The sequence below is a fragment of the Oncorhynchus gorbuscha genome, unplaced genomic scaffold (genome assembly GCF_021184085.1).
Source record: "Oncorhynchus gorbuscha isolate QuinsamMale2020 ecotype Even-year unplaced genomic scaffold, OgorEven_v1.0 Un_scaffold_925, whole genome shotgun sequence".
Lineage (NCBI taxonomy): Eukaryota > Metazoa > Chordata > Actinopteri > Salmoniformes > Salmonidae > Oncorhynchus > Oncorhynchus gorbuscha.
In genome coordinates this window covers 173935-195231 of record NW_025745881.1, presented here as the reverse complement: position 1 = coordinate 195231, position 21297 = coordinate 173935, and the positions used below count along the sequence as shown (strand labels likewise).

Genomic DNA, 21297 nt, shown 5'->3' with positions numbered 1-21297 from the left:
CAAACACGGGACACGATAAACACTATGGAATAAAGACACGTGGCATTAGAAGACGGGAGTATGAAGGTTAGAAAGAGGTTTCAAAAAATCCGGCAAGAGCATATTGTGAACAGAAAGAGGTTAGATAAGAGGTAAGTAATACTGATTAAAAGGAAAAGTAATCTATAATCTCAAATTAGAGATGTGAGTACTTGAGCCATTTCTAGGTCATCTAAAGTGTTAATTAACAAGCTAGGATGACTAAAATAAAACACTAAAGCAGCTCTAATCTATTTATTGCGGCTTTCAATGTAGTGGTATTGCACTACTATCTAGGGCATTTAAGAAGATATTCTACCCTCAAACCAATCCCAGTGTCCAAAAGTGCACCCTATTTCCTATATAGATCTAGGCTCCTGGTCAGACGTAGTGCACTATATAGGGGATAGGGTGCCATTTCAGACACAGACAGTGTTCTAAATCATAGTGTGGCTGAAAGGAAAATCACTGCCACAGACTATGTACTGCTCTGCTGCAGGAAACTAAATATAGCTAGGTAGCCAGCTGCCTGGCAGGGGACTTGGCAATGCCAGTGTACCAGAGGCGCAGTCTGCTCTGTCTGTACAATGATTCAGACACATTCACCTTGCTGATTCTACACAATGGTCTAAAAAGAAATCAATGTTCCGCCAAGAGTGGTCAGGGAACATTTGATTTGGTTACAGTCTGAGGAAGCTATTTACAGTTCATCCACTGTCAGTTGGAACATTTGATTTGTGGCCTACTGGTTGTCTAGTGAAGCCTATTTACAGTCTTATTCATCCACAGTCTAGCTCTCAATGTTGCATTTAGATTTGAGCCTACTGTTACAGTCCTAGTCAATGGTTACAGTCTCTGTTTATATAGTTACAGTCTAGTGAAGCCTACTGGTTACAGTCTAGTGAAGCCTACTGGTTCTACAGTCTAGTTACAGAAAGCCTACTGGTTACAGTCTAGTGAAGCCTACTGGTTACAGTCTAGTGAAGCCTACTGGTTACAGTCTAGTGAAGCAGTCTACTGGTTACAGTACAGTCAGTCTAGTGAAGCCTACTGGTTACAGTCTAACAGTCTAGTGAAGCCTACTGGTTACAGTCTAGTGAAGCCTACTGGTTACAGTCTAGTGAAGCCTACTGGTTACAGTCTAGTGAAGCCTACTGGTTACAGTCTAGTGAAGCCTACTGGTTACAGTCTAGTGAAGCCTACTGGTTACAGTCTAGTGAAGCCTACTGGTTACAGTCTAGTGAAGCCTACTGGTTACAGTCTAGTGAAGCCTAGTCTAGTGAAGCCTACTGGTTACAGTCTAGTGAAGCCTACTGGTTACAGTCTAGTGAAGCCTACTGGTTACTGGTTATAGTCTAGTGAAGCCTACTGGTTACAGTCTAGTGAAGCCTACTGGTTACAGTCTAGTGAAGCCTACTGGTTATAGTCTAGTGAAGCCCTACTGGTTACAGGTTACTGGTTAGTCTAGTGAAGCCTACTGGTTACTGGTTATAGTCTAGTGAAGCCTACTGGTTACAGTCTAGTGAAGCCTACTGGTTACAGTCTAGTGAAGCCTACTGGTTACAGTCTAGTGAAGCCTACTGGTTATAGTCTAGTGAAGCCTACTGGTTACTGGTTATAGTCTAGTGAAGCCTACTGGTTACTGGTTACTGGTTATAGTCTAGTGAAGCCTACTGGTTACTGGTTATAGTCTAGTGAAGCCTACTGGTTACTGGTTATAGTCTAGTGAAGCCTACTGGTTACTGGTTACAGGTTATAGTCTAGTGAAGCCTACTGGTTACTGGTTATAGTCTAGTGAAGCCTACTGGTTATTTTGCTAGTGAAGCTCTGGTTACTATTAAGTCTATGAAGCCTACTGGTTAAGATACTATTTATTTTGCCTCTGGCTAAAGATAGGCTAAAAAGGCCCAGCACAGGGCTTTCAAGAGATGAAGGGCTATGAACTCATTCTCAAAGTAAATCACAGCTTTGTTGATGGAACCTTCCAGAACTGAATTCTGTTGCAGCCCAGGAATAATAGCTGGTAGAACTCGTGAAAACATTGTTTACATCCAATGAGATGTTTAACAGGTCAACATAGTACAGCGGTTAAAAGGGATTTACTAAAAAATAAGTGATGTGATTTATATCACACTGGGAACCAATAACATTTGATGATAACACACAAATAAATAAATTGACAAAGAGGAAGACGTAAAATAATCTCAAATGACAAAACTTAAAACCCAACAGTAGTGGAGCAGACTGCATAGACACACCAATCAATCCCATCGTTCAGTATGAAAAACACAACACGTAAGAATGGACTGCAAAGTATGAAGTCCACAAGTCTTTTTCAGGCTGGGTTTTATTGATATACAGCTGTTGTTGTTGCTTATTCAGATGTAAAAATAGCAGCAGCTAGGCATCGTTTCAAGGTCAAATATGTCATTTAGGACTAATGGCAATATCATTTTAACACTTCTACCACTATCATTCAGCAGATTGATTCACTGTAAAGTAATGGCACTTGATGGTCAAATAAAACCAAACAATGGTAGAATGACTGCAGAATTTAAAGTGGCTGTGGTTGTCATGCCCAATAACTTTCTATGCAAGCTTACCAAAGACTACACACACACACACACACACACACACACACACACACACACACACACACACACACACACACACACACACACACACACACACACACACACACACACACACACACACACACACACACACACACACACACACACACACACACACACACACACACACACACACACACACACGGTGGAATTAATGTGTAATCCATGTTGAATGCAAACAATTCTTGATAAGCTTGAACAGCTTGGAAATCTCAGTCTAACATATGCCATCGGGTGTATGGTTTGTGGTGTATGGTAAAGCTCCATAGCTTTAGGAAGGAGAGCTATAATTCACTGACACTATGGAGATGGCTGAGTCGGCTCCAGTAACAAGGCTTGTGATTCAGTGTGTCTGACACTGATGAGTGATGGCTGACTGAGGTGACTGCCAGTGTGCCAGACAGAGAGCCTAAAAACACCAGCATGGCACCTCTAAAATAAACCGTATGGGATTGATGGAGGCCCTGACAGCTTGCACAGCTAACTGCCTAATATCTATACAAACAACACAAATAATGACAAATACCAAACATCAGTACTATGAATAATATGTACCAGAAATGATTGGTTGGGATTGGGGGGTGATGGGTTGAGGGAGGGGGGGGACAGGGTACTGTACTAGAACGAGAGGCATGGTATAACTGAGGATGCAGCAACGTGGAAGGTATGAGGGGGGAAAAGGAATCAAACGCAAAGCATGGAGTTTGTTTACTTCTGAGTGACTTTGGTTTCTCCAACATGCATCATTCTGTTCAGAAATGCTCATCAAACCAACTAACATTGGGCAAAACAACAGTTCAATTCATTAAAACAAAAGAAAATGTAGAAGACAACTGACCAAACTGTACTCCTGGAACTAAAACACACAGAGTAACTGATTTCAGAAACTTGCAGCTGTTCTCACTTTTGGCAGATTAAAGGCTAGTTAATTCTGGTACTTACCTGTAAGTCACTGTGACTGAAGACCGAAGAGCACGACTGGGGCTTCTAACCTATGGGATGGTCTTCATATACTGAACATCTGTCTAAACCCTTTAGGATGGTGTTAATTATACATCTGTCTAAACCCTTTAGGGTGGTGTTAATTAGACATCTGTCTAAACCCTTTAGGATGGTGTTAATTAGACATCTGTCTAAACCCTTTAGGATGGTGTTAATTAGACATCTGTCTAAACCCTTTAGGATGGTGTTAATTAGACATCTGTCTAAACCCTAAACCCTTTAGGATGGTCTAAACCCTTTAGGATGGTGTTAATTAGACATCTGTCTAAACCCTTTAGGATGGTGTTAATTAGACATCTGTCTAAACCCTTTAGGATGGTGTTAATTAGACATCTGTCTAAACCCTTTAGGATAGAACATGGCACATGGGGTTCTAGAAAATAGGTTTTAGACTTGACCTGTAGGGGAGGCCGTGGGGTTAAGCTCTGTTAGTGGAGACAGACGGTACCTACGGAGCAGGAAGGGCAGCTCATTTGTGACTAGGCTATACATTTTGGGTGTAGATTAACATATGGGGTTCTCCTTCCTTTATTTGTGTGTTTTGGGCGTTGCTCAATCGTCTTGTGTGACTGTTTGTTTGGGATTCCTTTATTTGTGTGTTTTGGGCGTTGCTCAATCGTCTTGTGTGACTATTTGTTTGGGATTCCTTTATTTGTGTGTTTTGGGCGTAGCTCAATCGTCTTGTGTGACTGTGTTTGGGATTCCTTTATTTGTGTGTTTTGGGCGTTGCTCAATCGTCTTGTGTGACTGTGTTTGGGATTCCTTAAATTAGTTCATTTTTCTGGGTCTTCGGTTTCAACTTTCAATCTAAAAATGCTCTGGTATTGTTTTATGACTAAAAGCTATATAACTTGTTCCAGTCCTGTTCCTTGTATTAGCTTGAGGGGAAACATGAGAGCATATTAAAAGACTGAATTAACAGCCAGTTTAATATTCTATAAAGGCCCTATTCCTCCCAATACACTGAAGAATAGTGTTCCAGACATTGGTTTGGGAGTCTCTTGGCAAACAGCAAGACCATCAGCGTTACTGTTGAAAGAAGAACTGTAAAACCTGACCTCTGGTTTGCTCTGAAAATTGCCACTGAGTTTGTCATTTATTCATTACTGAATAAGTGGGTTAGAACACAGCTGCTGGTCCACCACTGCGGTACCAAGAAGACCGAAATGTCAAACTGAAGAACTCGTGGGACTACAGTAGGCTGATGTCGGACAGTCTCTGCTGTATTGGCAACTCCTCTTATAATTGTCATGATTAGTGTAACAACGACCGTAGGAGTTGGCAAGACGGCAAACAGATGTGGGATTATAAAGGACTACAGGACAAACCTGAGAGAGAAACAGATGTGGGATTATAAAGGACTACAGGACAAACCTGAGAGAGAAACAGATGTGGGATTATAAAGGACTACAGGACAAACCTGAGAGAGAAACAGATGTGGGATTATAAAGGACTACAGGACAAACCTGAGAGAGAAACAGATGTGGGATTATAAAGGACTACAGGACAAACCTGAGAGAGAGAGGGCAGCCGGGAAGGAAGACGGTTGAGAACCTCTTCATCTCAAAGGGAACTGGCTCCAAATCCAGTCTTTAGACATCACCTTCATGCATATTACAACTACAAACTTCACTGAAATTCACTTCACTTCTACCTTCCTAAAAACTACAAAAACTATATAATAATCCCTCCGACTCGTCACTTACCATGTTCTGCTGTTGGTAGGCATTGAGCTGCTGCTGCTGTTGCTGCAGCTGGGGGAAGGGGGAGGGGCCCTGGGTTTGGCCCTGCTGCTGGGTGGCAGGGATGTTGCTATAGGACATGGTCAGCTGGCCCAGATGGGACTCGGAGAACACAGACGAACCCTGGCCGTTGTCCACCGCTCCGTCAGCTGTAGGTGGAGGAGACAAGAACCCACACAGTGACCAGATGAGAAAGGAGGGGAGAGGGAGGGAGAGAGAGGTGGAAACACACACACACACACACCTGTTATATATATGAATGAGAGCGAGCAAGAAATCCAGATCAAGCGAGCCATTGAGAGATATACAATATCAACTACATTGTATTTCTGATTTACAGTGCATTCCCAAAGTATTCAGACCCTTAGAATTTTTCCACGTTTATTTTTTTACATAACAGCCTTATTTTAAAATGGAGTAAATCATGTTTTCCCCCTCAATGTACACACAATACCCCATAGTGACAAAGCAAAAAAAATACAAATATCACATTTCATAAGTATCCAGACACTTTGGTAGCGATTACAGCCTCAGGTCTTCTTGGGTATGACGCTACATTATTGGCACACCTGCATTTGGGGTGTTTCTCCCATTCTTCTCTGCAGATCCTCTCCAGCTCTGTCAGGTTGGAGGGGGAGCGTCACTACACAGCTATTTTCAGGTCTCTCCAGAGAAGTTAGATTGGGTTCAAGTCTGGGCTCTGGCTGGGTCACCCAAGGACGTTGAGACTTGTCCCGAAGCCACTCCTGCATTGCCTTGACTGTGTGCTTAGGGTCGTTGTCCTGTTGGAAGGTGAAACTTCACCCCAGTCTGAGGTCTTGAGCTCCGGAGCAGATTTTCATCAAGGATCTCTGTACTTCACTCCATTCATCTGTCCCTTGATCCAGACTAGTCTCTCAGTCCCTGCCGCTGAAAAACATTCTCACAGCATGATGCTGCCACCACTATGCTTCACCGCAGGGATGGTATTGGCCAGGTGATGAGCAGTGCCTGGTTTCCTCCAGACCTGACGCTTGGCATTCAGGCCAAAGAGTTCAATCTTGGTTTCATTAGACCAGAGAATCTTGTTTCTCATTGTCTGAGAGTCCTTTAGGTGCCTTTTTGTCAAACTCCAAGCAGGTGTCAAGTGCCTTTTGCTGAGGAGTGGCTTCCGTCTGGCCACAACCACAAAGGCCTGATTGGTGGAGTGCTGCAGAGATGGTTGTCCTTCTGGAAGGTTCTCCCATCTCCACAGAGGAACTCTGGAGCCCTGTCAGAGTGACCATCGGGTTCTTGGTCACCTCCCTGACCAAGGCCCTTCTCCCCTGATTGCTCAGTTTGGACGGGCGGCCAGCTCTAGTCTTGGTGGTGCCAAACTTCTTCCATTTAAAAATGCTGTCTCAGAGCTCTATGGACAATTCCTTTGACCTTATGGCTGTTTCTTTTTCTCTGACACGCACTGTCAAATGTGGGACCTTATATAGACAGGTGTGTGCCTTTCCAAATCATGTCCAATCAATTGAATTTACCACAGGTGGACTCCGATCAAGTTGTTGAAACATCAAGGATGATCAATGGAAACAGGATGCACCAGAGCTCATAACAACGGGTCTGAATACGTATGTAAAAAAGGTCTAAAATCCTCTTTCACTTTGTTATTATGGGGTATTTTTTTATTTTACCTTTATTTAACTAGGCAAGTCAGTTAAGAACAAATTCTTATTTTCAATGACGGCCTGGGAACAGTGGCCTGTTCAGGGGCAGAACGACAGATTTGTAACTTGTCAGCTCGGGGATTTGAACTTGCAAACTTCCGGTTACTAGTCCAAAGCTCTAACCACTAGGCTACCCTGCTGCTCTAACCACTAGGCTACCCTGCCCCTCTAACCACTAGGCTACCCTGCCCCTCTAACCACTAGGCTACCCTGCCCCTCTAACCACTAGGCTACCCTGCCCCTCTAACCACTAGGCTACCCTGCCCCTCTAACCACTAGGCTACCCTGCCCCTCTAACCACTAGGCTACCCTGCCCCTCTAACCACTAGGCCCCTCTAACCACTAGGCTACCCTGCCCCTCTAACCACTAGGCTACCCTGCCCCTCTAACCACTAGGCTACCCTGCCCCTCTAACCACTAGGCTACCCTGCCCCCCTCTAACCACTAGGCTACCCTAGCCCCTCCCCTCTAACCACTAGGCTACCCTGCCCCTCTAACCACTAGGCTACCCTGCCCCTCTAACCACTAGGCTACCCTGCCCCTCTAACCACTAGGCTACCCTGCCTCTAACCACTAGGCTACCCTGCCCCTCTAACCACTAGGCTACCCTGCCCCTCTAACCACTAGGCTACCCTGCCCCTCTAACCACTAGGCTACCCTGCCCCTCTAACCACTAGGCTACCCTGCCCCTCTAACCACTAGGCTACCCTGCCCCTCTAACCACTAGGCTACCCTGCCCCTCTAACCACTAGGCTACCCTGCCCCTCTAACCACTAGGCTCTAACCACTAGGCTACCCTGCCGCTCTAACCACTAGGCTACCCTGCCGCTCTAACCACTAGGCTACCCTGCCGCTCTAACCACTAGGCTACCCTGTCGCTCTAACCACTAGGCTACCCTGTCGCTCTAACCACTAGGCTACCCTGCTGCTCTAACCACTAGGCTACCCTGCCGCTCTAACCACTAGGCTACCCTGTCGCTCTAACCACTAGGCTACCCTGCTGCTCTAACCACTAGGCTACCCTGCTGCTCTAACCACTAAGCTACCCTGCTGCTCTAACCACTAGGCTACCCTGCCCCTCTAACCACTAGGCTACCCTGCCGCTCTAACCACTAGGCTACCCTGTATTGCGGGTAGATTGATGCTATTTCTTATATATTTAATACATTTTTAAATTAAGGCTGTAACATAATAAAATCTGAAGGGGTCTGAATACTTTCCGAATGCACTGTAAATAAATCCCATCTCTGAGTGAGACGCTGTGCCTAGTCCACATACATGTCATGGAGATGTTGGCCTGTTGGTACTGCTGCTGGTCCATCTCTGGGTCCTCCTTCTCAGTCTGGGCTATAGGGGGCTGGGGGGGTAACTGACTCTGCTGGGGGGATCTGAGGGCCTCTGCTGCCTGTAGAGGAAACTGCTGCTTCTGATTCCTCTTCTCCAACTCCTCTCTGACCAGCTGCCTCTGTTCTCTCTTCTTTTGGATCAGAGACACTCGGTCTTTGATGGCCTTGGCCATCGTCTTGTGGTCTCCCTCGCACACATAGCCAGACTCGACCTGTTGGGACAGGAGAAGGAACAACCATGACTAGTCCATCTGTTTTGACAGTCGCCACAACATCTCTCTCAGTGACGAGCTTCTACACCTCTATCCAGCCACCGTTTTCATCGATGTTGCAGTTCTGTTTTTAAAACCACCAGATCAATTACTTATAACAAAAATACATGGTATCAATCGATCCACCATCAAACAATAAACCGTACCATTTCCTGTGCCACATCTTCGGGGAAGTCCTTGTTGAGGTCGAAGGAGAACTCGATGGCTTCGTTGTCCTTGTACTTTCCCTTCAGCTTCTTGACGTCTTCTATCCTCAGCCACAGTTTGATAGCGATCATCTCCCCATCGTCCTCCTCGGCTAGCTCCACACGCACACCAGTCTCCTCCTGGAAGAACGCATGGCTCAGCAGGATCTTAATGACATATCTGTGGCAGTGGAGGAGGGATGGGGGAAGAGAGAGGGAGGAGAGCGAGGGAGAAGAGAGGGGGACAATAGAGACCAGGGAAGAGGGAAAGAATAGAGAGAGGAGGGAGAAGGGAAGAGAGGGGGAGAATAGAGAGAGGAAGAGAGAGGGGGAGAATAGAGAGAGGGAAGAGAAAGGGGGAGAATAGAGAGAGAGGAAGAGAGAGGGGGAGAATAGAGAGAGAGGAAGAGAGAGGGGGAGAATAGAGAGAGAGGAAGAGAATAGAGAGAGAGGAAGAGAATAGAGAGAGAGGAAGAGAATAGAGGGGAGAATAGAGAGAGAGGAAGAGAATAGGGGGAGAATAGAGAGAGAGGAAGAGAGAGGGGGAGAATAGAGAGAGGGGAAGAGAGGGGGAGAATAGAGAGAGGGGAAGAGAGGGGGGAGAATAGAGAGAGGGGAAGAGAGGGGGAGAATAGAGAGAGGGGAAGAATAGAGAGAGAAGGGAAGAATAGAGAGAGGGGAGAATAGAGAGAGGGGAGAATAGAGAGAGGGAAGAGAGGGGGAGAATAGAGAGAGGGAAGAGAGGTTTTAATAGAGAGAGAGGAAGAGAGGTGGAGATTAGAGAGAGGAAGAGAGGGGGAGATTAGAGAGAGAGGAAGAGAGGGGGAGATTAGAGGGAGGGGAAGAGAGGGGGAGATTGATGGGAGAAGGGAAGAGAGGGGGAGAATAGAGAGAGGGGAAGAATAGATAGAGAAGGAAGAAAGGGGGAAGAGAGGGGGATAATAGAGAGAGAGGAAGAGAGGGGAGATTAGAGAGAGAGGAAGAGAGGGGGAGAGAGTGGGAGATTAGAGAGAGGGTAAGAGAGGGGGAGATTAGAGAGAAGGGAATAGAGGGGGATTAATAGAGAGAGATAGGAAGAATAGATTAGAGAAGGGAAGAGAGGGGGATAATAGAGAGATAGGAAGAGAGGGGGAGATTAGAGAGAAGAGGAAGAGAAGAGGGGAGAATTAGAGAGAGAGGAAGAGAGGGGGAGATTAGAGAGAGAGGAAGAGAGGGGGAGATTAGAGAGAGAGGAAGAGAGGGGGAGATTAGAGAGAGGGAAGAGAGGGGGAGATTAGAGAGAGGGGAAGAGAGGGGGAGATTAGAGAGAGGGAAGGGGGGAGATTGATGAGAGAAGGGAAGAGAGGGGGAGAATAGAGGGAAGGGGAAGAATAGAGAGAGAAGGAAAGAGAGGGGAAGAATAGAGAGAGAAGGGAAGAGAGGGGGATAATAGAGAGAGGGGAGATTAGAGAGAGGAAGAGGGGAGATAATAGAGAGAGAGGAAGAGAGGGGAGAATAGAGAGAGATATTAGGAAGAAGAGAGGGGAGATTAGAGAGAGAGGAAGAGAGGGGGAGAGGAGGGGAGATTAGAGAGAGGGGAAGAGAGGGGGAGAGAGAGAGAAGAGGAATAGAGGGGAGAGAATAGAGAGAGGGGAAGAATAGAGAGAGAAGAGGGGGAGATTAGAGAGAGAGGAAGAGGGGGGAGAATAGAGAGAGACCAAGAGAGGGGGAGATTAGAGAGAGAAGAGAGGAAGAGAGAGGGGAGAATAGATTAGAGAGAGGAAGAGAGGGGGAGAATAGAGAGAGAGGAAGAGAGGGGGAGATTAGAGAGAGAGGAGAGAGAGAGGGGAGATTAGAGAGAGAGGAAGAGAGGGGGATTGATCCAGAGAGAGGGAAGAGAGGGGGAGATTAGAGAGAGAGGAAGAGAGGGGGAGATTAGAGAGAGGGAAAGAGAGGAGATTGATGAGAAGAAGGGAAGAGAGAGGGGAAGAATAGAGAGAGGGGAAGAGAGGGGGAGATTAGAGAGAGGGAAGAAATAGAGAGGGGAGATTAGAGAGAAGGGAAGAGAGGGGGAGATTAGAGAGAAGAGATTAGAGAGGGGAAGAGAGGGAGAGAGGAGAGGGGAGATTAGAGAGAAGGGAAGAAGAGAGAGAGGGGAAGAGAGGGGGAGAATAGAGAGGGAAGAGATTGATGAGAGAGTTTAGCATTAAGGCCAAAACAGGTTTTATTACATTCAATAAGTTCTGCATGGTGCATGATTAACCTATTAGCCTATTTACAGAGGACATTACACAACTCTGTGTGGGCTGGCCTAAAGGACTGCAATAGAGCTGTGTTCTGACATCCAGTACTATGGCTTAATATCCTATAATAACTACGTATATTTACAATCCATAAATTATATCCCATATTAACTATGTACAGTCGTGGCCAAAAGTTTTGAGAATGACACAAATATAAATTCTCACAAAATTCTCACAGTGTCTTTAGATATTTTTTGTCAGATGTTACTGAAGTATAATTACAAGCATTTCATAAGTGTCAAAGGCTTTTATTGACAATTACATGAAGTTGATGCAAAGAGTCAATATTTGCAGTGTTGACCCTTCTTTTTCAAGACCTCTGCAATCCGTCCTGGCATGCTGTCAATTAACTTCTGGGCCACATCCTGACTGATGGCAGCCCATTCTTGCATAATTAATGCTTGGAGTTTGTCAGAATTTGTGGGTTTTTGTTTGTCCATCCGCCTCTTGAGGATTGACCACAAGTTCTCAATGGGATTAAGGTCTGGGGAGTTTCCTGGCCATGGACCCAAAATATTTATGTTTTGTTCCCCGAGCCACTTAGTTATCACTTTTGCCTTATGGCAAGGTGCTCCATCATGCTGGAAAAGGCATTGTTCGTCATCAAACTGTTCCTGGATGGTTGGGAGAAGTTGCTCTCGGAGGATGTGTTGGTACCATTCTTTATTCATGGCTGTGTTCTGAGGCAAAATTGTGAGTGAGCCCACTCCCTTGGCTGAGAAGCAACCCCACACATGAATGTCTCAGGATGCTTTACTGTTGGCATGATACAGGACTGATGGTAGCGCTCACCTTGTCTTCTCCAGACAAGCTTTTTTCCAGATGCCCTAAACAATTGGAAAAGGGATTCATCGGAGAAAATGACTTTACCCCAGTCCTCAGCAGTCCAATCCCTGTACCTTGTGCAGAATATCAGTCTGTCCCTGATGTTTTTCCTGGAGAGAAGTGGTTTCTTTGCTGCCCTTCTTGACACCAGGCCATCCTCCAAAAGTCTTCACCTCACTGTGCGTGCAGATGCACTCACACCTGCCTGCTGCCATCCCTGAGCAAGCTCTGTACTGGTGGTGTCCTATCCCGCAGCTGAATCAACTTTAGGAGATGGTCCTGGCGCTTGCTGGACTTTCTTGGGCGCCCTGAAGCCTTCTTCACAACAATTGAACAGCTCTCCTTCAAGTTCTTGATGATCCAATAATGGGTTGATTTAGGTGCAATCTTACTGGCAGCAATATCCTTGCCTGTGAAGCCCTTTATGTGCAAAGCAATGATGACGGCACGTGTTTCCTTGCAGGTAACCATGATTGACAGAGGAAGAACAAGGATTCCAATCCACCACTCTCCTTTTGAAACTTCCAGTCTGTTATTAGAACTCAATCAGAATGACAGAGTGATCTCCAGCCTTGTCCTCGTCAACACTCACACCTGTATTAACAAAATAATCACTGATGTGTCAGCTGGTCATTTTGTGGCAGGGCTGAAATGCAGTGGAAATGTTTTTGGGGGATTCAGTTCATTTGCATGGCGAAGAGGGATTTTGCAATTAATTGCAATTCATCTGATCACTCTTCATAACATTCTGGAGTATATGCAAATTGCCATCATACAAACTGAGGCAGGAGACTTTGTGAAAATTAATATTTGTGTCATTCAAAACTTTTGGCCATGAGTGTATATTTACTATCCATAAGTTATATCCCATATTAACCATGTACATTTACAATCCATAAATTATATCCTATAATAACTAGGTATATTTACTATCCATAATTGATATCCTATAATAACTAGGTATATTTACTATCCATAATTGATATCCTATAATAACCATGCCTATTTACTATCCATAAATGATATCCTATAATAACTATGTCTATTTACTATCCATGACTCAGACAAATGGCATAATTGAAGGCTCAATGTTACCTCTCAGGACATCTTATCATGTGAGGCTCAGCTGGTAAGTGTTTCACGTTCTGACCTTAGTTCTGTTATTATATCTTTGTTTTAGTATGGTCAGGGCGTGAGTTGGGTGGGCAGCCGGTTTGTTATGTCTTTGTTTTAGTATGGTCAGGGCGTGAGTTGGGTGGGCAGCCGGTTTGCTATGTTTTTGAGTTCGGCCCAGTATGGTTCTCAATCAGAGGCAGCTGTCAATTGCTGTCCCTGATTGAGAATCATACTGAGGTAGCCTTCACTTTTGGGTTGTGAGTGTTTGGTCCACACGGTACTGTTTTCCGTTTTGTATATTCACTTAATCGTTTGTTGTTTTGTTCGAGTGTTCTATTGTCTTTATTAAAAAACATTATGGACACTTACCACGCTGCGTTTTGGTCCTCCGAACCTCCATACTACTCTTCTTCGTCAGAAAACCCTTACAATGTGTGTGTAAGTGTCTTTGGATAAATGTGCATGTCTGCTAAGTTCATTATTATATTACAGTGATGTTTAATGCATGTCTGAGTAGAATACATGTGCAGCACAGGGTGAGCCAGCGACAGCTAACATGGCAAACAACTACAGGAGCTCACACACACACACACACACACACACACACACACACACACACACACACACACACACACACACACACACACACACACACACACACACACACACACACACACACACACACACACACACACACACACACACACACACACACACACACACACACACACACGTTGGATTCTCTCCGACACACAAAAACATGCCAGTTCATCGATGAATGCCGTGTTTACACCCCCAGTAAGGTGATGGATCATCAGGCCTCTCTGTAAATGTAATGTAGGCCGGCAAGGCACCAACAAAACTAATCAAATCAAATGTTATTTGTCACATGGTAAACAACAGGGTGTAGACGAACCGTGAAATGCTGACTGACAGGTCTTCCCAACAATGTAGAGAGAAATAGAAAGATAATAACACCAGGAATAAATACACAATGAGTAACAATGAGTTGATGTGCAGGGGTACGAGGTAATGACTTGACTATATACCAGTACTGAGTTGATGTGCAGGGGTACGAGGTAATGACTTGACTATATACCAGTACTGAGTTGATGTGCAGGGGTACGAGGTAATGACTTGACTATATACCAGTACTGAGTTGATGTGCAGGGGTACGAGGTAATGACTTGACTATATACCAGTACTGAGTTGATGTGCAGGGGTACGAGGTAATGACTTGACTATATACCAGTACTGAGTTGATGTGCAGGGGTACGAGGTAATGACTGACTATATACCAGTACTGAGTTGATGTGCAGGGGTACGAGGTAATGACTTGACTATATACCAGTACTGAGTTGATGTGCAGGGGTACGAGGTAATGACTTGACTATATACCAGTACTGAGTTGATGTGCAGGGGTACGAGGTAATGACTTGACTATATACCAGTACTGAGTTGATGTGCAGGGGTACGAGGTAATGACTTGACTATATACCAGTACTGAGTTGATGTGCAGGGGTACGAGGTAATAACATGACTATATACACGGGTACCAGTACTGAGTTGATGTGCAGGGGTACGAGGTAATAACTTGACTATATACCCGAGGTACCAGTACTGAGTTGATGTGCAGGGGTACGAGGTAATGACTTGAGGTATACCAGTACTGAGTTGATGTGCAGGGGTACGAGGTACCTAGTACTGAGTTGATGTGCAGGGGTACGAGGTAATAACTTGACTATATAGACGGGGTACCAGTACTGAGTTGATGTGACAGGTGGCTAACACACTGTAGGCACCACTGGGTCCACACAGTTGAATGCTGCAGGGCAGGGCTCTAACATGACTATATACCTGGAGAAAACCTACCAGTCCTGAGTTGATGTGCAGGGGTGCCCCAGTTGTAATAACCTGACTATATCAACAAGCTACCAGTACTATTGAATTACAGGTGGCTAGATGTAGGCACCACTGGGTCCACAGGACAGTGAATGCTCTAATGCAGGATGCTAGCTCTGCGCCTGGAGTGAAAAAACCTACAGGACGCTAGCTCTCCAGGTTGGAGAGAAAAGCTACAGGACGCTAGCTCTCCAGGAACAGGGTTGGAGTCAAAACCTACAGGACGCTAGCTCTCCAGGAACAGGGTTGGAGTGAAAACCTACAGGACGCTAGCTCTCCAGGAACGGGGTTGGAGTGAAAACCTACAGGACGCTAGCTCTCCAGGAACGGGGTTGGAGTGAAAACCTACAGGACGCTAGCTCTCCAGGAACGGGGTTGGAGTGAAAACCTACAGGACGCTAGCTCTCCAGGAACGGGGTTGGAGTGAAAACCTACAGGACGCTAGCTCTCCAGGAACAGGGTTGGAGTGAAAACCTACAGGACGCTAGCTCTCCAGGAACAGGGTTGGAGAGAAAACCTACAGGACGCTAGCTCTCCAGGAACAGGGTTGGAGAGAAAACCTACAGGACGCTAGCTCTCCAGGAACAGGGTTGGAGAGAAAACCTACAGGACGCTAGCTCTCCAGGAACAGGGTTGGAGAGAAAACCTACAGGACGCTAGCTCTCCAGGAACAGGGTTGGAGAGAAAACCTACAGGACGCTAGCTCTCCAGGAACAGGGTTGGAGTGAAAACCTACAGGACGCTAGCTCTCCAGGAACAGGGTTGGAGAGCCCTGCACTAGTGAGTCTAGTTTAAATAGCAAACATACTATTATTGTTGAGACCGACCGCATAGTTAAGTTATACATTTCATGCATCGTTAAGTTAACCTCAATCATGAACCTGTCATTCTTCTGGTACTTTAGACAGAGTTGTATATAAATCAGTGTGAAAAAACAAGGCTATAGTCTTGATAACAAACACAGTGAGAATGTCTGCACAGTATAGCCAGCCTTTCCATGCATCGTTGAGTTAAACCTCAACCATGGCAACATTAGTATCAAGTACCAGGATAATGACAAAGTGGGGAAAACCCCAAGGCTTTAGTTTAAATAGTAAACATACAAATGATGTTGTTAGACAACACAGTCTTTTTATCCATTGTTCTGTCTAAAACCTCAACCATGCATCATTAAGGACCCAGAGTGGGGAAAAACATGGCTTGATTATACTTAGGCTCGTGGGAATAACATCCTAGCCACATATTAAAAGCTTTACTGCACTTCTCTTTTCTCAAGGGTGTAGTCTGGTTGTTGTCGCAGGGTGTTGTATGATATTATGTCTATAATACAAAACGCAGACTTTTATTAGAAAGACAATAAAAGATAGAGAGATGAATCCTACTAGTAGGAGACAGCATAGATGTATTAAAGATAGAGATGAATCCTACTAGTAGGAGACAGCATAGATGTATTAAAGATAGAGAGATGAATCCTACTAGTAGGAGACAGCATAGATGTATTAAAGATAGAGATGAATCCTACTAGTAGGAGACAGCATAGATGTATTAAAGATAGAGAGATGAATCCTACTAGTAGGAGACAGCATAGATGTATTAAAGATAGAGAGATGAATCCTACTAGTAGGAGACAGCATAGATGTATTAAAGATAGAGATGAGTCCTACTAGTAGGAGACAGCATAGATGTATTAAAGATAGAGATGAATCCTACTAGAGATGAATCCTACTAGTAGGAGACAGCATAGATGTATTAAAGATAGAGATGAATCCTACTAGTAGGAGACAGCATAGATGTATTAAAGATAGAGATGAATCCTACTAGTAGGAGACAGCATAGATGTATTAAAGATAGAGAGATGAATCCTACTAGTAGGAGACAGCATAGATGTATTAAAGATAGAGATGAATCCTACTAGTAGGAGACAGCATAGATGTATTAAAGATAGAGATGAATCCTACTAGTAGGAGACAGCATAGATGATGTATTAAAGATAGATGTATTAAAGATGAGATGAATCTACTAGTAGGAGACAGCATAGATGTATTAAAGATAGAGATGAATCCTACTAGTAGGAGACAGCATAGATGTATTAAAGATAGAGATGAATCCTACTAGTAGGAGACAGCATAGATGTATTAAAGATAGAGAGATGAATCCTACTAGTAGGAGACAGCATAGATGTATTAAAGATAGAGATGAATCCTACTAGTAGGAGACAGCATAGATGTATTAAAGATAGAGATGAATCCTACTAGTAGGAGACAGCATAGATGTATTAAAGATAGAGATGAATCCTACTAGTAGGAGACAGCATAGATGTATTAAAGATAGAGATGAATCCTACTAGTAGGAGACAGCATAGATGTATTAAAGATAGAGATGAATCCTACTAGTAGGAGACAGCATAGATGTATTAAAGATACTGAATCCTACTAGTAGGAGACAGCATAGATGTATTAAAGATAGAGATGAATCCTACTAGTAGGACAGCATAGATGTATTAAAGATAGAGATGAATCCTACTAGTAGGAGACAGCATAGATGTATTAAAGATAGAGATGAATCCTACTAGTAGGAGATGAATCCTACTAGTAGGAGACAGCATAGATGTATTAAAGATAGAGAGATGAATCCTACTAGTAGGAGACAGCATAGATGTATTAAAGATAGAGATGAATCCTACTAGTAGGAGACAGCATAGATGTATTAAAGATAGAGATGAATCACTAGTAGGAGACAGCATAGATGTATTAAAGATAGAGATGAATCCTACTAGTAGGAGACAGCATAGATGTATTAAAGATAGAGATGAATCCTACTAGTAGGAGACAGCATAGATGTATTAAAGATAGAGATGAATCCTACTAGTAGGAGACAGCATAGATGTATTAAAGATAGAGAGATGAATCCTACTAGTAGGAGACAGCATAGATGTATTAAAGATAGAGAGATGAATCCTACTAGTAGGAGACAGCATAGATGTATTAAAGATAGAGATGAATCCTACTAGTAGGAGACAGCATAGATGTATTAAAGATAGAGATGAATCCTACTAGTAGGAGACAGCATAGATGTATTAAAGATAGAGATGAATCCTACTAGTAGGAGACAGCATAGATGTATTAAAGATACAGAGATGAATCCTACTAGTAGGAGACAGCATAGATGTATTAAAGATACAGATGAATCCTACTAGTAGGAGACAGCATAGATGTATTAAAGATAGAGATGAATCCTACTAGTAGGAGACAGCATAGATGTATTAAAGATAGAGATGAATCCTACTAGTAGGAGACAGCATAGATGTATTAAAGATAGAGATGAATCCTACTAGTAGGAGACAGCATAGATGTATTAAAGATAGAGATGAATCCTACTAGTAGGAGACAGCATAGATGTATTAAAGATAGAGATGAATCCTACTAGTAGGAGACAGCATAGATGTATTAATACAACCGCCGGCTTGGCTACTAAAAGCACATTTATGCAACGGGGATTTTACCATCTCCCAGTGTTCATGCATTGTTAAACAGTTCACACCAGAGAAAGACAGCCAAGTGACCATCAGTCTTTCCACTGCATCATCAGTGACACATCACACCGGGGATTCATCTGACAACAAATGACCAAATATTGCTTGCATTCCTCCCCCACATTTCATATTTCAATGCACTAATGCAAAATGGTTGCCCTTAGTTCAAGGACTGGATGGCCTTCATAGTGCAAACACAGTGCAGCATAGCAGAGGGATATATTGATTTGTCAGTTGTGTGTGAGACAGCAGTCTTTCCAGCTCTCACTCATTGACACAATCATTCACTACTCAACTGGCCTCACTGAGTAAAGTTGACCTTCAAATGCAAACTTTAAAAAGACACCCAGTATATATCTTACACATACTGAGATGTAGTAAAAGATTTCAGAAAAACAACAAAGCCTTCTAAGGATTGACACGTAGTTAAACATGAAGGCTGTAAATCTTCATGACTAGTAAAACTGATGGACAAAATAAGTGTCCTTCAAAACAAATAATTTTGTTCCCCCTCTAGGCCAGGGGCATTCAAGCTTTTTCAGCGGGGACTCCATTTTTTACAGTAGAATGTCAGGGGACCCCATTATTTTCCCCAAAAATCTCTTGCGACCCCATCCCAAATCTAATGACAACCTTAAAAATCAACAAATAACCTTCAATTCATTGCATTTTGAACTCTTATCCAAATGAAAATAAACCAATAAATACATTTATTCCATACAACTGTATCTTTAAAATGATTTTTTCTCTAAAACTTTTGTTTCTTGCCCCATAAAATATTTGGTACTGTTAATTTGTATTTTATTTTGGCGACCCCACTTCAGTGTCACGACCCCGACTTTGAAGGATACTGCTCTAGGCAAAAACTGACACGTAGTCAAGGCAACCATGAGTGACATTCATATTTAAACAGTGATGAGGGGTTTTGACAGACACAGGTAGTCGCCAACTAGAGACAGTAATACAGGTTCAGTTCCTCTTGTTTTGGTTCAACAGGAACAGAGAGTGGAAAAGGAAAACACTGTCCACAAACTGTGGGAGATTTATGTGGCGATTCAGAGTGGCAGTGTGTGTGTGGGGCCTGTTTGTAGGACTAAGTACTCAGGGAGAACTAAGCAGCAGGCTGGCCAAGGCCTTCAGGCCCTCAGACTCTCAGACTCTGAACATCATGTGTGTGAATGACAGATGAAAGGACTAACAGCACCCCAATGTGTGTACAGTACACACGCACACGCTCACACACACACCCCCTAGCTCACCTCTCATCTTTGTTCTGGCGGATGCATCCCTCGATGATTTCCTTCACTTCTGGTATGGCTACCTTGTCAAAGCTGGCCGGCTTGACTCCCTGTGGGGGCAGAAACACAGGAGAACATTAAATCAATGTGCCAGCTGAAGCATGAGGCCAAACAGAGACCCCCATTTCACCTCATTATCGAGCAGGGGGGCGTCTAGTGGAAAGATCAAGGCCAAGGAATCAAGGGAGAGAAAAAGAGGGGGTCTCAGTTAAAAAACAACTTTCAATTCTGGTTGAGTGTAGCAATGGGTCATTTTCCTTACGACAGAGACCATAAAAGTGTGTGTGTTGTGTGTTTTGTGGGCCCCAGTGAGCTCTAAACAGCCAGGGTAACCAGCCGTGTTGATTTAACTCAGGGAGTGTGTGGTGTGGCAGGCCAGAAGCTCTAGCTGAGACAGACTTGGAAGTCTGTCACCGGCTCAGCCCAATGTAGCCAAAGTCTGTCTCGAGACACTTCAGTAAACCTGGGCCCCAAGCATACCTGGATCAACATAGAAACATACATGTGAGCCCCATTAGCCTACCATACAAACACCTTTTACTGGACAACATAGAAACATACATGTGAGCCCCATTAGCCTACCATACAAACACCTTTTACTGGACAACATAGAAACATACATGTGAACCCCATTAGCCTACCATACAAACACCTTTTACTGGACAACATAGAAACATACATGTGAACCCCATTAGCCTACCATACAAACACCTTTTACTGGACAACATAGAAACATACATGTGAACCCCATTAGCCTACCATACAAACACCTTTTACTGGACAACATAGAAACATACATGTGAACCCCATTAGCCTACCATACAAACACCTTTTACTGGACAACATAGGAACATACATGTGAACAACATGTGAGCCCCATTAGCCTACCATACAAACACATTTTACTGGACAACATAGGAACATACATGTGAACCCCATTAGCCTACCATACAAACACATTTTACTGGACAACATAGGAACATACATGTGAGCCCCATTAGCCTACCATACAAACACCTTTTACTGGACAACATAGGAACATACATGTGAGCCCCATTAGCCTACCATACAAACACCTTTTACTGGACAACATAGGAACATACATGTGAACCCCATTAGCCTACCATACAAACACCTTTTACTGGACAACATAGGAACATACATGTACATGTGAGCCCCATTAGCCTACCATACAAACACCTTTTACTGGACAACATAGAAACATACATGTGAGCCCCATTAGCCTACCATACAAACACCTTTTACTGGACAACATAGAAACATACATGTGAGCCCCATTAGCCTACCATACAAACACCTTTTACTGGACAACATGGAACATAGGAACAACATGTGAGCCCCATTAGCCTACCATACAAACACATTTTACTGGACAACATAGAAACATACATGTGAGCCCCATTAGCCTACCATACAAACACCTTTTACT

At 43.9% G+C, this 21297-nt stretch overlaps 1 protein-coding gene across 1 annotated transcript in view; it reads right to left on the bottom strand.

Moving 5' to 3' along the window:
* wnk1b (WNK lysine deficient protein kinase 1b) overlaps positions 1–21297 on the bottom strand; it is a 209215-nt gene that overhangs the window by 51328 nt on the left and 136590 nt on the right. The window contains exons 6-9 of the mRNA XM_046336086.1: positions 19809–19897; positions 8854–9073; positions 8368–8647; positions 5360–5544 (exon numbers count right to left, since the gene is read on the bottom strand). Coding sequence (XP_046192042.1) covers positions 5360–5544; positions 8368–8647; positions 8854–9073; positions 19809–19897 — 774 coding nt within the window. The remainder of the gene's footprint in view (positions 1–5359; positions 5545–8367; positions 8648–8853; positions 9074–19808; positions 19898–21297) is intronic.